Raw genomic sequence first — 15,201 nt, forward strand, 5'->3', positions numbered from 1 at the left:
ATGAAGAAAATAACAAGAAGAAGAGTAGTGAGGTTGAGAGGGTGAAACAGAAAACACACACACATATATATATATATATATATATATATATATATATATATAGAGAGAGAGAGAGAGAGAGAGAGAGAGAGAGACATGACAGAAAAGAAGAGACACCCGTAGAAACAGTTTATTTCAATAAACATAATTTATAGAACAAAATGAAACAATAAATGATCATAAATTTAAGAATTAATACTTGGTTGACATTCGTTTTGCTGTTTTTAATGCTAGGATCCTTCTAGGCATGGCATTGATCAGTTGATGAATATCATCTTCAGAAATGTCTTGCCATGTCCGATGCAATAATGTTATAAGCTCAGACGTAGGAGATGGCAAAGATTTTCAATTGGGTTCATATACGGGATTGACTTGGCCATGGAAGTTTATTAATCCCATTTTGGCTCAACCAATGTTGCATTGCTCTAGCAGAGTGACAAGGAGCTCCATCATGAATATCATCATAAATAAGGAGTTAACTTGGTTCATTTTACCACTTGAGAATATTGGTAGGAGTCCTTCATATAATATTGAAACATATTTAGCAGAATTGATGTTTCCTTCACACTCCAGCATGTCTGAGCAACCATCACTCCAAATTGCACCCCATACCATAACCAAGAAACATCCATATTTTAACATTGGCTGCAGTCTTTTTAAGTCAAACTCATGTTGAAGGAGCTTCCAAACTCATACTCATGTCTACAAACCCTTTGAGAGGAAAGAATGTGCTGGTGCAAGACCTTTTCTGCCAATAAATTGATACATAATTCACAAAGTGTTTCCATTATTTTGTCCAGTTCCTGTATATCTATAATATAAAGCTGAACGTCTGTGTGTGTGTCTGGTCACGAATAGGCTCCTATATGGTTGGCTATTATAGAAAACTGATCACATATATAGATAGAAGATGTATCTAGACACAGGAATGAGTATGTTTGATCTGGCATAATGATGATTCATTAAAATTGTGGGGTCTGCGTACGCGCCTGGTCCACAAAGTATGGAAATAAAAAATTAAAAAATTAAAAAAAAAAGTTTACAAGGGTTTTTGATATAGATGTACATAAGAATACTTTGATAAGTATGTTTTAACTTAAATAGGGATGGTATAATAAAATTGTACGGTCTGCGTTCGCGCCTGGCCTCCATAGAATGGAAATAGGCACAAACTTTAATAAAAACTTCTCATATCTATCTGCGTAAGTATATTTTGATAATTATGTTTCAGTTTGAAGAAATATGGTATAATAAAATTATGGGGTGTTCGTTCGTGCCTGGCCTCCATAGAATGGAAATATGTCACAAAGTTTAACAAGGTTTTTTAGTATAGATCCACAGAATATTGTGATAAGTGTTTCAGTGTGAACAGGTATGGTATGATAAATTTTGGGGTTTATCTATTTTATTTTTACTTTCATCATATTTTGCTTTGGTTTTGATACCCCCAAATTCGAAGCTATCTCTTTACAACCCTTCCTTTTCATAACCTATCATACTTTCATAAATCAGAGTCCATTTTCTGTAGGCTGTTTTTGAACCCAGTCAATGACGGGTACTTTTGCTAGTATATATATATATATATATACTAGCAGGCTGCCCGGCATTACCTGGTCATAAAATATGCTTAAATATGATATTTTGATTAATGCAGATGTCGTATTTATTATATTGGACCCGATATATAGTAATGATTTAAAAAAAAAAAAAAAATGACATGTGCACCACTACCGAGAATCGAAACCAAAGCGTTTAGCTTACGATTTACTTTTTCCTTTCACGTTAATGCCTTAGCTGCGAAGACATGTTTACTGCAAGGCTAAAAATTAAAACATGAACCAATAGCAAGCATATTCATAATGCTATCATTCGACGTTCACCGGGCAAATTCCATTTCTTTAATTTTCACACCTTAGCACCGATTTTCCTCGGCTAAAACGAAAATATAAAGTTTCGCATGGGTTTGAATACCCTATATATGAAGTTAATTAAAGATGATCATCCTACAAGAAAGCCAAAAAAAAAACTAATAGGGAATTAATTAAAATCAACAACCTGTATATAATAAAGTTGTATTTTCTTTTTTTTTTACATGGAGTTCACCACTTATCAAGGCTCAATAGCCACTCGGGGATAAGGGTTATTGTGTGTAGCAATAGTATTGGAGAATTGATAAGGTGTCATTACTTAGGGGGGAGGGGCGGTTCATCAGGAATTTGTTTGTGTTGGACTTGAAGACATCCAGATTGAAGTCGGGAGGGAAACAGGCAAGCGGAACAGAGTTCCACAGGCGTGCAGTTCTAAGAAAGTAGCTTTGTTCGTGGTATCTACGTTTTAATTTAGGCACAGATAAGGAGTGGGGAAAATTATTGACGGTGGTTTCAGCTAGTCGAGTGTTTTTTAAAAAAGATTGGCGAGGGGGGACCAGAGAATGGAGCTCAGACGAGCACTTGCCATGGAAATAACGATAGAACAACGACAGGCTCGCTACGTCTCTTTAATGGGAAAGAGGGTAGAGAAAAGGGCATCCCCCACCAAGCCACAAAGTCTATTTTTAAATAAATAGAAAAAGGGTTTTTAATATGAATATATAACATACAAAAATTTTTTTATAAGATATATATATATATATATATATATATATATATATAGTGAAAGATGGTCACACTTTTTGAAGACACTTTTTAAAAGTAAAATTTAATTGAGAAATTTTTGAAAACTTTGAAGTGTCGAATATAATGATAAAATCATTGTTTATTGCTTTTTTATTTTGTAAGTCCTATATTTCACTAATACATAGCCTCATCAGGGTGGAAAGTCCGGTTCGTGAATTTCTTTTTCTTTATTTTGGTGTTATGGCGAAGAGACGAGAATTTACGTGTTGGTCCGGTGGTTTCAAGTGTGTAGTGTTCCAGTTTCGAGCGGGATTGAAAGTAAAAGATGGCCACACTTTTTGAAGACACTTTTTAAAAGTAAGATTTAATTGAGAAATTTTTGAAAACTTTGAAGTGTCGAATACAATGATAAAATAATTGTTTATTTATTTATTTATTTATTTTTTGTAAGTCCTATATTTCGTTAATACGTAGCCTCATCAGGGTGGAAAGTCCGGTTCATGAATTTCTTTTTCTTTTTCTTCATTTTGGTGTTATGGCGAAGAGACGAGAATTTACGTGTTAGTCCGGTGGTTTCAAGTGTGTAGTGTTCCAGTTTCGAGCGGAATTGAAAGTAAAAGATGGCCACACTTTTTGAAGACACTTTTTAAAAGTAAAATTTAATTGAGAAATTTTTGAAAACTTTGAAGTGTCGAATACAATGATGAAATAATTGTTTATTTATTTATTTATCTTTTTTTTGTAAGTCCTATATTTCGCTAATACATAGCCTCATCAATGAAGAAAAAGAAATTCAGGAACCGGACTTTCGACCCTGATGAGGCTATGTATTAGTGAAATATAGGACTTACAAAAAAAAAAAAAGCAATAAACAATGATTTTATCATTGTATTCGACACTTCAAAGTTTTCAAAAATTTCTCAATTATATATATATATACTCTTATAAATTATAAATAGGAATAGTATATATATATATATATATATATATATATATATATATATATATATATATATATATATATATATATTATTCCTATTTCACAAATAAGTAAAACAAAACGAATGAACAAAACATTTCAAAATTTTTCAAAGAAAATTTGCCGATGTTACTTACAGCTACTGGGAAAAGTCGGCAGAAATATGTGGGAAATTCCTTGGCTGTGTCAACAATAATTCTTTTTACATTCTCCGTCTGGTTTTTCATTAGATAATTCCCTTTGTGAATATTGTGGATATCTATTTGAAAAAAAAAAAATAAAATAAAATAAAAAAATAATAATAATCCATTACTTGCAAGACCCATAGACATTCCATGGAATGAGAAATATATTTAGTCAACAAATGTTTTGATAAATTTTTCCAGATCGCACAAAAAGTTAGTTTTTTTGGACAGAAAACCCAATAATACACAGCAAATACGAGTTCATTAACATTTTTATTAAAATATTGTTCAGTGTATTTTAAATATAAAACTGACCCAAACGAGAAATTAATAATTACTAATAAATACTCAGAAAGTAATATTGTGCTACATAGTTCAATACAAATAATACGATAATAATGCAAGAAACAATCTTTTATTTACTCTTTCAGTCTAGCACCTCTTGGCAGACAATATTTTTCTTTTTTTATCCTGTTTCTTCTGAATTTTCCCTTTTTTATGTAATGTTTCACTGACTTCTTTCTTTGGTGAAGAACCATTGCACATTGAAATTACTATAAGTTCCTTTCTCGCACAAATGATCATATATTATTGTAATGATATTCGAAAACAAGGCTACATAAAAGGAAGATCACTCATATTCTTGTCCAGGGTTGCCAAATTAGTCTTTTAAAGCCAAATTTCTTAAATTCGGCCATTTTTTAAGCAGTTTGACCTTCAAAAATTGTATTTGGCCTTTTTCAAAGCATAACGTACGGACTAACTAATGGAGAAACAAGTATAATATTATTTAGATAATGATAATCTATAATATAAACCTGTCTGTTTAAATGTATGTATGTTTGTATGTCTGCCTAAAACTTTCAACAGAGGCGATGAATTTATATGAGATTGGTATCCTTTTGAAAGCTCGATGTCTTGGACGACAAACATCGAAAAATTGGTTACAAACATTAATTCCTTCACCCTCAACTGGGCAATTTTCTAGGGGAGCCATTTTTGCAAGTCATCATATCGGTTGGATTGACTTTGCCTAATTTTAACGTTCTGAACTTCCGGTCGCATCATGGAGTAAGGGTAAGATGTTAGGTTTTATTTCACTTTCTTTTTTCCTTTGCGTCATGGGTTCGAGCCTGCCTGCCTAATACCATTTTTTTTTTTTTTTTTGGCTCAACACACACCTACAAACATCCGGGTAACGCCGGGCACTCAGGCTAGTAACGAATAACCACAGGTCTACAACATCACTCTTCCGACAGTTAAATCTAAACACAAATTCCATGAACAAAACTTCTTTCCTAGAACTGCTCGCCTGTGGAACTCTATTCTACTGGCCTGCTTTCCAGCTGAGTACAATATGGCCGTCTTCAAGTCCAATGTAAACAAATTCTTGCTGAGCGCCCCCCCCAGTAATTCATTTCTACGCCATTTCCACCACTAACTATTAATACACTGTTGTCTTAGTGACCACCGTACACGCACCAATCTTTATCCTCGAGTAGCCTTTGGGTCTTGATAAGTAGTGACTCCCATGTAAAAAAAAAAACAAATACCAGTAAAATGAAAAGAAGTTTTGCTTTGAAAATGGTGTTTATGCCGAAAATTTAGTTTTAAAATGAATAATTTTATTTAAAAATATATACTGTTAATGATGTTTCAAATTTCTAAAATAAAAAAAATTATGTATTAGACACGGTCCAAAAACGTCTCTAATCTAATAGATCCCACACTATCAGGCAAGCTTTAGGTGTGTCAGAAACTTTGTGAAAAATATTGAATAATTCCACCCCCTGTCTTTCCAAGCTTATAACTACTCAAAAAATGTAATTCAAACCCTATTTTGTTTTTCAATTAAAGGAACAAGTACCAAGGTTTCATTTAAAAAACAAAACGAACAAATAACGTGGTTTAAAAAAAAAAGGGTTTTAAACTTCGGATTTTACAGGTAAATTTCTAAAAAGACACTACTTTTTTGTTTTAAATTTGAATATATTATTTATTGATCTTTTATCTTCAATTTGTGATATATAAAATTTTGGTGAGTAAATTAATTATTTACTTTTTAATAGACATTTCAAATTGGGGTGGAGGGGGCGTGAATTAAAAAAAAACGTTTGTCTAAAATATTATATTCAGTTTATTGAAAAGAGCATAAAATTTCACATTGACCTTGAAAATATCGTAAAAATAGAATCAATAGAAAAATTTTGATAGATTTTTAAATTTTAAAAATTGAAAAATACTGAGCTCGTAAAATTCAATTAATTTCATTACTGTTTTTTTTTTTAATAAAAAAAAATAATATTTCTATTACTTTTTATACAACTTTAATAGTTTATTTTGGAAGTATAATCCATAAAGAATATAAACAACCCACTTTTAAAGGATAAATTACGAGTTTTTTTACATTTTATTCGCAGTTTCGTGTTAGGGGTGTCAAAAATTTCTACAAAAATTCTGATACACCTACAGTATCTAGCCAAGCTTCAACCTCTGTCTTCTCGCCGCAATGTTGCATCCTTGTGCCCGTTTTACAAGTACTTTGATGAACTTACTGCACTTTATTTTTTTTATCTATCTCTCTTTCTATCTCTCTCACTCTCTCTCTCTATATATACTTAGTTATACTTTTTTTGGAAAAACGGATTCCAGCAGAAGGCTCTATTATAAGGAAAAAATTTCGAAAATAAGAGCGTATTATTTATATTTTTATTTACAGAAAGTTTAGATGAGATATGTATATATATATATTTACTTATCTCATCCAAACTTTTTGTAAATAAAAATATAAATAATACTCTCTTATTTTTGAAATTTTTTTCTTCATAATATATATATAACTACTTCATTTATTCACATAAATTTAATATACGAAAGTATAGATTTATGCGTAAACTTTAAGTATTTACTTCAAAAGTGCTCAATACGCCTGACGAATCCTATAGTTGGATGAAACGCAGAATATTCAGTGTAGCTTAATCGCTATATATATATATATATATATATATATATATATATATATATATATATATATAAAATTAATATTTAGTTTACTAGGCAAATGCAACAGTAAGCTTCAGTCCAATAAACGTATTAATAATAGTTTTTATCCCAATATTATCCAAAGTAAAAAAAAAGTTCGATACGACAGTGAGAAGTAGAGCTTAATACCATTAGTATAAAAAAAACCTGTAAATCAGAAATTTACATGCAAAAATTTATTTTTCGACAGAATACATCCAATAAACCCCAAATCTGTTAAACTTTAAAATTAGATCCATTGTCAGAGAAAACAGGAATAAACACAAAAGTCAGAACTAAATTCTCTCACACACTAAGCTCTTCGCTTCCAGTAGTAGTTTGAATAAAAAAAAAAAAAAATAAAAAAAAAATGGCGGCCACTTTGGGTTAATTTCCTTCAAATATTTACCAGCATCTTTTTCCAATTGTTTTAAAACTCCAAAACGGATATATACATTTTTCGATCCATGATATTTATAAAATAAAATAAAATATCTTGGATTCAACCAGTCCAGTTTGGAATTTTTCTTTTTCCTCTCTTTCTTGTTTGTTTATACCCCCTGACAAATTTTATAGGAATATTTCTATAAAAAAAAAAAAAATGTTACACAAACATTATTTCAGAAGCATAATTATACATTTTATAATCATCATCATAAAATGTAGTTTCAGAAAGTGCTAAAACCAGCAGATTCTAGCTCCGCACTATATATATATATATATATATATATATATATATATATATATATATATATATATATTCTGCTAACCATTTTCTATCTTCTGACGAGAAGAACATTACATTCTTTGCAACTCTGCGGAATAAGGATGATTCATCACCCCTTTTGTATTGGAGGTATTCTGTCGAAAATAAATTTGTACACGTAAATTTCTGACTTGCAGTTTTTATTTCTACTTATGGTGTATATATATATATATATATATATATATATATATATATATATATAAGATTTGTTGTTGGCGTTTTTTTTTAGCGATATTAAAACTTCCAAACGCTGTTATTCCCCCCCCCACTACCTAAGCATTTTTTAAAAAAGCTATAAGCTCTTTTTGTGATTCATATATATATATATATATATATGAATAGATCGCGCTATTTTTTATGGGACATATTTATTTATTTTTAAAATCTGAAACAGCAAGTTGGAGTTCTTTTCTATTTTTTGTCTCCTTTGCGACAAAGTCTACAACGTATTGGGTACTGGGTGTCTACATGTTGCTGCATGTGTACTGTGTATTACGTTAGACCCGTAGAGGTCACTTGATGCCAGAAATCTTCCTACTCTGATAGTTTCTTTCCTTGAACCGCTGCATTTTTACAATTCCATCCCTGCTCCGACCAACATGCCAAAATTTAAATGTACAGCTTGGCATTGCGTATGAGTGTGCGCTGGTTTCTCTTTGTTCTTCTTAGTGCGTGTATGGCTGTGAGTAGCAGTTTAGTTTGTTTCTTTTGCTCTGATTTTTGCTAGTGTGTAAAAATGTGTGCGCGAGATGAAGGAAGTTGGTATTAGTGATGGGACGATTCCAATATTTGTCCCGATTCCGATACACTTACTGATTCCATACTAAATTCCCGATTCTGATACAATTACCGATTCCGATTCTTTATAAATCTCTAAATATTTAACTCTAGAGTTGTTATTTTTTTACGATTAAAAAAAAAAAACAAAAAAAAAAACAAAAAAAAAAACACGTTAAATGTGCAGATCTTTTCTTAAACATAAAACAAACATTTCTGTGTGATATTCTATAGATTTTAGTTTTACTGTTCGTTTAAAATCAATAAATATTTATTTTTATTATTATTACCAACAATGGAACTTTTTATTTTAAACAAAATGCAAATAAAAAAGGAAATTAAAAGAATCGTTTTTGACATCGTAAGATCGGAAAAACATTTTCCAATTCTGATACCGATTCCCCAAAAGTTCCGATTTTTCAGATTCCTGGTTCCAATTAATCGTCCCAACACTAGTTGGTATGTGAATCATCGAGTCCCATTCTTTTGTGACCTACCTCCCTCGTGCCTTTTGGGCCGAGGGAGTGGTGTAAAGCGACATTCTTGGGTGCCTTCAGGTGTAACTGACTGGTGTTGTCTCCATGTGTCTAGTTTTTGATGGTTTTCTTCATGGGAGTTTCTCAATTCATATCAACTTACTACTTTCACATGTATGTGTTACCTTTTGTGTGATGTAGCTGGGTTGAACAAATAATAGTTTCTCATCAGCCAAGAAAAAAAACTCACAACGACAAAATCGTTAGAAAAAAAAAAAAGTTTTTTTTTTTTTTTTCTCACTTTGTGTTGCACACTTCAATAAGTGGACAGAAGGGGGGCAGAAAGCAGGAAGTGGTCGAATTTCAGCAACGACTTGTGATGACCATCGCTTTCTGATTGACTCGCTTCTCTTCTGCCGCATTTGTTTATATCGACATGTTCTCTCGCAGGTGTTTAACTCCAGCATCTGTGAGATCAACCTCTTTGACTTATTCACCTCCGGCGACGTCAGTTTTCACAGGTCTACCTCATCAGTTGGTACCTTTAGCCTGGAGACCGCCCTGCGTGAGTGTGCGTGCATAGTCTCAAAATGTGACATTCGGATCTCAAAGTAATTTTCATTAGTAGGAAAATATTTTGTGTGAACACATTCATGTGAAAACTTCCTTGCTTTGGGAGTGAGGAGGAAAGTGAATTTCAATAAAACAGAAAAAGAATGAGTTTAGGAATTAGAGGCATTTGCTTTTTAGCATTTGGAGGGAATCACTTCATGATTATGTTGCCACAAATGTAATGAGGAGATATCTTGTTGCACAACTCTCCACTTAAAATGCTCCTAATTCACAGTGCATTTCGATGGCAATGTACTTTGAGGTGAATTTGATATGAATGGCTTTCATCTCAAAGAAACTGCCTGTTTTGACAAGTTTTTGGGTCCATTGCCAACGTTACTGGAAAAATGGTTGCGCCATTTTACCGTTTCAGGAGGTATTTCATTCCTTATACATTTTAAGTTCATTCATTGACATATATGCAGACGACACTACCATCCATGGCAATGACCAAGATTTATTCAAGTCTCTCTCTTCAATCTTGAGCATGTGGTGCAATGAGCCAAACGGTGGTTGGTTAATTTTAAAGTATCAAAAACCACGCTTTTAACTTTTAACCCATAAATACTCTGATCCCTACTTGGTTCCAATCGATATGAATGGCTCTTGTCTCAAAGAAGCTCCCTGCTTTGACAAACTTCTGGGTCTGACTTTCACTTCTGATCTGAAATGGAGACCCTACATAAATCTGTTGCGATGGTTATCAGAAAAATGGTTGCGTCATCTTACTCCTGACGCGTATCTTACTCCTGACGCAATCCTCTACCTGTGTATAGGAACCAAATATGTCCTAAAATGGAGTACTGTTGCCGCATTTTGGCCGAAGTTCTTCAGAGCACTCTATCCTGCCTTAACAGAGTTCAAGACCAGCTTTGAAACCTGGTAGGAAATGCCTTTTTCTCTTCCTTGCAACCTCTTTCCCACAGAAGAGACGTTGCGAGCCTGTCTCTGCTTTATCATTATTTTCATTCCAAGTGCACGTCTGAGTTTCAATCTATGGTTCTCTCCGATCAAACTTCCACAAAAACACTTATCTAGCTACAACCACTATCAACAATTCCCCCATACTATCTGTACCTCAATCTAAACGCAAACTCCATGAACAAAGCTACTTACCTAAAAACTCTGTTCCAATGACCTGCTTTCCAGTTGATTACAATATAGCTGTTTTCAAGTCCAATATAAACAAGTTCATGTTAAAATGTCCTCTTAAATAATCTAATTCTAGGCAACATCCACCACTGACAATTACTACATAATATTACTGGCATAAGGCATAATCACGTAGACACACCGGTTTCCGTTGAATCACTAAAGTTAAGCAACGTTTAACCTGGTCAGTACTAAATGGGTGACCATTTGCGGCTTTCAGGTGCTGTATGTGCTCTCCGCTTATCTCGGCATTGCCTCCAGTCACCCTGAACTTCTCCTTGCCACTGGACTCCAGCAGTGAAGATTCAGGAGAAATGTGGTTGGGATTGCGCAACCCTTGCCTCACAATTACATATGCAGCTGCCTCTCTATTCTATCCAATTTCAACCCCTAATGATTACTACGTTGTAATCATGATAATCTCCTTACACTCATTAACCCTTATCCTCGAGTGGCCTTCAGGCCTTGATAAGTGGTGACTCCCTCATAAAAAAAGAAGCATTCCAAGATCTTGCGATTACCAGAATAAAACCCCCCAAAATCGGACTATTAAAAAAAATAAGAATCACCAAAGAATTTACCGATATGCAAATCAAAATGGACTCTCGTCAAATTCCTTACCCAAAAGATCACGCATCTTAAAGCGTTCTTCCTTTGTCATCCGAATGCAGCCCGGATTATAGACATCGCGGACCACTTGACAGAAGACCAAATCGAGGATGGCAGTGTATTCCAGCTTTTCCTTGGGGGAAAAAACCTGGAAAGAAAAATCACACTTGTTAACATTTTTTTAGAAGGCATGCAAACAAAAGTTGGAAGTTGAAATTCAAGTCCAATATAAACAAATTGATGTTGAGCCGTTCTCTTAATAATAATCCAAATTCTACTCAATCTTTACCATTAACGATCACTAAACTACCACCTTACATTCACTAACCCTTATCCTCGAGTGGCCTTCAGGCCCTGTATAAGTGGTGACTCCCTTGTAAAAAAAAAACAAAAAAACCCCGACTCCTCCAACCTGATAAAAATTGCTTTCTATTCAATTTTTTTGAATGCTGGTTCAGTTTTACAGTTTATCATAACCAAAAATTGAATAAAAAGGAAAAAAATATTAACGATTATTTTTTCATAAAAAAAGTGAAAGCAAATATATGCATTATGGCGTAATAAGACCTTTGTTAATGTGTCGTCACAGAAGAAATAACACCCCCTCCTCTTCCACCGAGATATAGGAGGCCCGTTAACTGAAAAATACCCTCAGGCAATGTAGGTAAGATCTGTCAAACTGTCACTGTCGATAATATATGACGGCATTTTTGAAAAGAGATTTAAAGCACGTAAAAAAATAAAATAAAGGAACCCAATTCGATTAATAATGAAACTGAACATTATTCAATATAAAATATAAATATTATTTACGTAAAATTATGTAATTTTAAAGCAATATACAATCTAATACTGATAAAACTGAATTATGAATTCAGGGAACAAACAATTAAAGAAACATAAAACACAAACATTTCTTGACCTTCGAGACAAGATCACAGTGTAGTATATGTTCTGATGCTAGACTTCACCTTTTCTGTGCTCGGTCAATGGAGGAGATATCTTTCAAGGCTGAGATTATTTTTGTTCCTATCCAGAGTGCCCCTTATTGGGAAGCTGGATTTTGCCCACAAGATTATATGTTGAAATATTTAAATAATTATTACAGAAATTATATTTAAAGTTTTGGTTTTCTTAATTACATTTTCACCCCAAACAAGGCACATTGCCACTTTGTTGTAGGGGGCTACTATCAGGGACATAAGCATCAGGGGTACTGTGTAGGAAGTTGGGCAGCAAGATGTCGGTTCATGTTGCACTTGAACTTCTGCATGTCAGTACAGTTGGGGAAGCAGGGACCTGGAAGGGAATTCCAAAAGTCTAACTGTTCTGGGGAAGAAACTACTGGAGTAGAAGGCTCTCTTGCATCTAGGGATCTCAACTGTGGAGGGGTGGGATTTAGCTGCTTGTCGGGTGTATTTATGTCGAGGGGGCACAAGTGCTTGCAGTTCGTCAGAGCATTCACCATTAAAGTACTCGTAGAACAGGCAGAGGGATGCAACGTTTCGTCGATGTGACAGAGGCTGAAGTTTACCTGACAGTTCAGGACCTATCAAATTGGCAACTTTCTTTTGAACCTTGTCTAGGAGGGAGAGACTAGTGGCAGATGCACCAGCCCAAAAATGACAACAATACTCCATACATGGGCGAATGGTGGCCTTATAGAGGTATAGGATACTTTCAGACGTTAATAGCTTTCTAGCACGCTAGAGAGAACCCACCTTCTTCACAGTGGTCCTGGCAATGTTCTCAATGTAATTATTCCAACTCATGTTTCTTGTGAACGTTAGGCCGAGGAGTTTAAAAGATGTACTTTCAGATAAAGAATCTTTGGCCATTGCTATTGGTGGTAGGGAAGGTTTCTTGTAATTATTGAAGGAAACAAGTTTAGTTTTCGCAGCATTGAAGGTGACCATCCATTTTTGTCCCCATTCCACTATGGATCGGATGTCTTCTTCTAATGTTTCTGCTATTTCTTTAGATATGTGTTCATTTGTTTTCCTGTTGTATCTTATAGAGCGTGGTGTCGTCAGCATACATACCCATCTCACAAACAATTTTGTCACGGAGGTCATTTATGAATATTAGGAATAATAGAGGTCCAAGAATAGACCCCTGAGGCACTCCTGCATTTATATCACACTGTTTAGATGTACGACCGTCAACGACAACCTGGATTTTTCTCTTCTCTAAGAAGGATCTAATTATGTTATGTATTCTTCCAGTGATGCCGTATGATCTGATTTTCGTAAGACCCTTAATGCCATATCCTGTCAAAGCCTTAGATATATCTTGAGCTACCACTCTACCCTCCTCTGCTTTGTCCAGTGACTGGTATATACGTTCTGAGATTACAGTTAGGATGCCTGCTGTGGAATGGGCTTGCCTAAATCCATATTGTTGGTCAGTCAGAAGTTTAGCATCTGTAAGGTAATGGACTAGAGCATGGTTAATTATTGTTTCAAATATTTTGGTGAAAAGTGGGAGGAGGCTAATGGGGCGATAATTTACTGGGTCAGTTCTTTCGCCAGAATTCTCGAAAACTGGTACCACAGAAGCAGTTTTCCAGCAGGCAGGAAAGCAAGATTCATTAAGGCATTTGTTGTAAAGTTTGGAGAGAACTGGAGCTACTTCGGCGGTGCACTTTTTTTAATAGCACAGCCAGGATGAGATCAGGTCCACATGCTTTTGCAGTGTCAAATATTACGCAAGTATAAACCATGTAGAATATCTGCATGAATATAATTACATGTAATAGTTAATTACTGATGATCATCCCATAAGAAAATCGAAAAAAAAAAAAAAGAAAAAACTAGTAGGGAATTAATTAAAACAAATGTGTAAAAGAATATACAAATTAGCTAGATCTTTTGCAGATGAATGCAATTACACGACCCGTTTATCTAAATTTGTATTTTCTTTTTAAAGAAATAGTTAAAAGGATTTTTAATATGAATATCAATACACACACAAAAAAAAGAAACAAATTTATAGGAGTATATATTTTATAACTTATTACCTAGCTCTACCTACGTATTGAGCACTGTTGAAGTAAATACTTAAAGTTTAAACATAAATTTATACTTTCGTATATTAATTCATGTGATTAAATGAATGTGTATATATATGAATGTGTGTGTGTATGTATATATATATATATATATATATATATATATATATATAATCACATTAAGTATATATATATAATCACATTAAGTATATATATATATATATATATATATATATATAATCACATTAAGTATATATATATATATATATATAATCACATTAAGTATATATATATATATATATATATAATCACATTAAGTATATATATATATATATATATATATATATATATATACACAGACATGTTTTTAAAACCATTAAAAATTCAATGTTAGATGTTTATGATATTTTTTCAATAAATCAAAACAATATAAATCAAATATGTCGGCTAACTACGGCCTTCTTCAGCGAGTTCTAGACACAGTGTTTATTTTGTTTATTCATTTTCGAGCTATAATGAAGAATGCCAAAGATATCTTGTTCCTAATTCCCCACATGGGTTGAATTATACATTTGACTTCAGACAGAAGACTGCATTATCCATTGGCCAGTATGATGCAAAGGAGATCACTTTGATAATTCTAGAACCAACACCTAAAAAATTGCATGTGACCGTAAAAATGTATAAATCTAAATGCAACTACATTCCACCTCCTCCCCTTACCTCTTTTCGTAAACGTAGAGTCCATGGAACATCCTGGTAGGTAAGGAAGAGTTCCCGCTTTATTTGGAAAAGTTTTGTCTTCATTCCTTCAAATTCTGAATAATCAATGAGCTGTTTTGGCTTTGGTGCCAGTTCTTCGACAATATTATTCGAAGTTGAAGCTGAAAAACAAACGCAAAAAAATCAAATATTAAATACGGAAATTGGTTGTTCTTGTTTTATGGTACGATCCTTTTT

The 15,201-nt window shown here is 33.3% G+C and overlaps 1 protein-coding gene across 2 annotated transcripts in view; it reads right to left on the reverse strand.

The window, feature by feature from the left end:
• Positions 1-15,201, reverse strand: part of LOC145258327 (unconventional myosin-XV-like) — a 597,738-nt gene that overhangs the window by 114,553 nt on the left and 467,984 nt on the right. For both annotated transcript variants that reach the window (XM_080116477.1, XM_080116478.1), the window contains exons 37-39: positions 14,965-15,125; positions 11,244-11,379; positions 3,771-3,892 (exon numbers count right to left, since the gene is read on the reverse strand). In XM_080116477.1, the coding sequence (XP_079972603.1) occupies positions 3,771-3,892; positions 11,244-11,379; positions 14,965-15,125 (419 nt within the window). The remainder of the gene's footprint in view (positions 1-3,770; positions 3,893-11,243; positions 11,380-14,964; positions 15,126-15,201) is intronic.

The sequence above is a fragment of the Euprymna scolopes genome, chromosome 33, assembly GCF_053919585.1.
Source record: "Euprymna scolopes isolate OS-2025 chromosome 33, ASM5391958v1, whole genome shotgun sequence".
NCBI lineage: Eukaryota > Metazoa > Mollusca > Cephalopoda > Sepiida > Sepiolidae > Euprymna > Euprymna scolopes.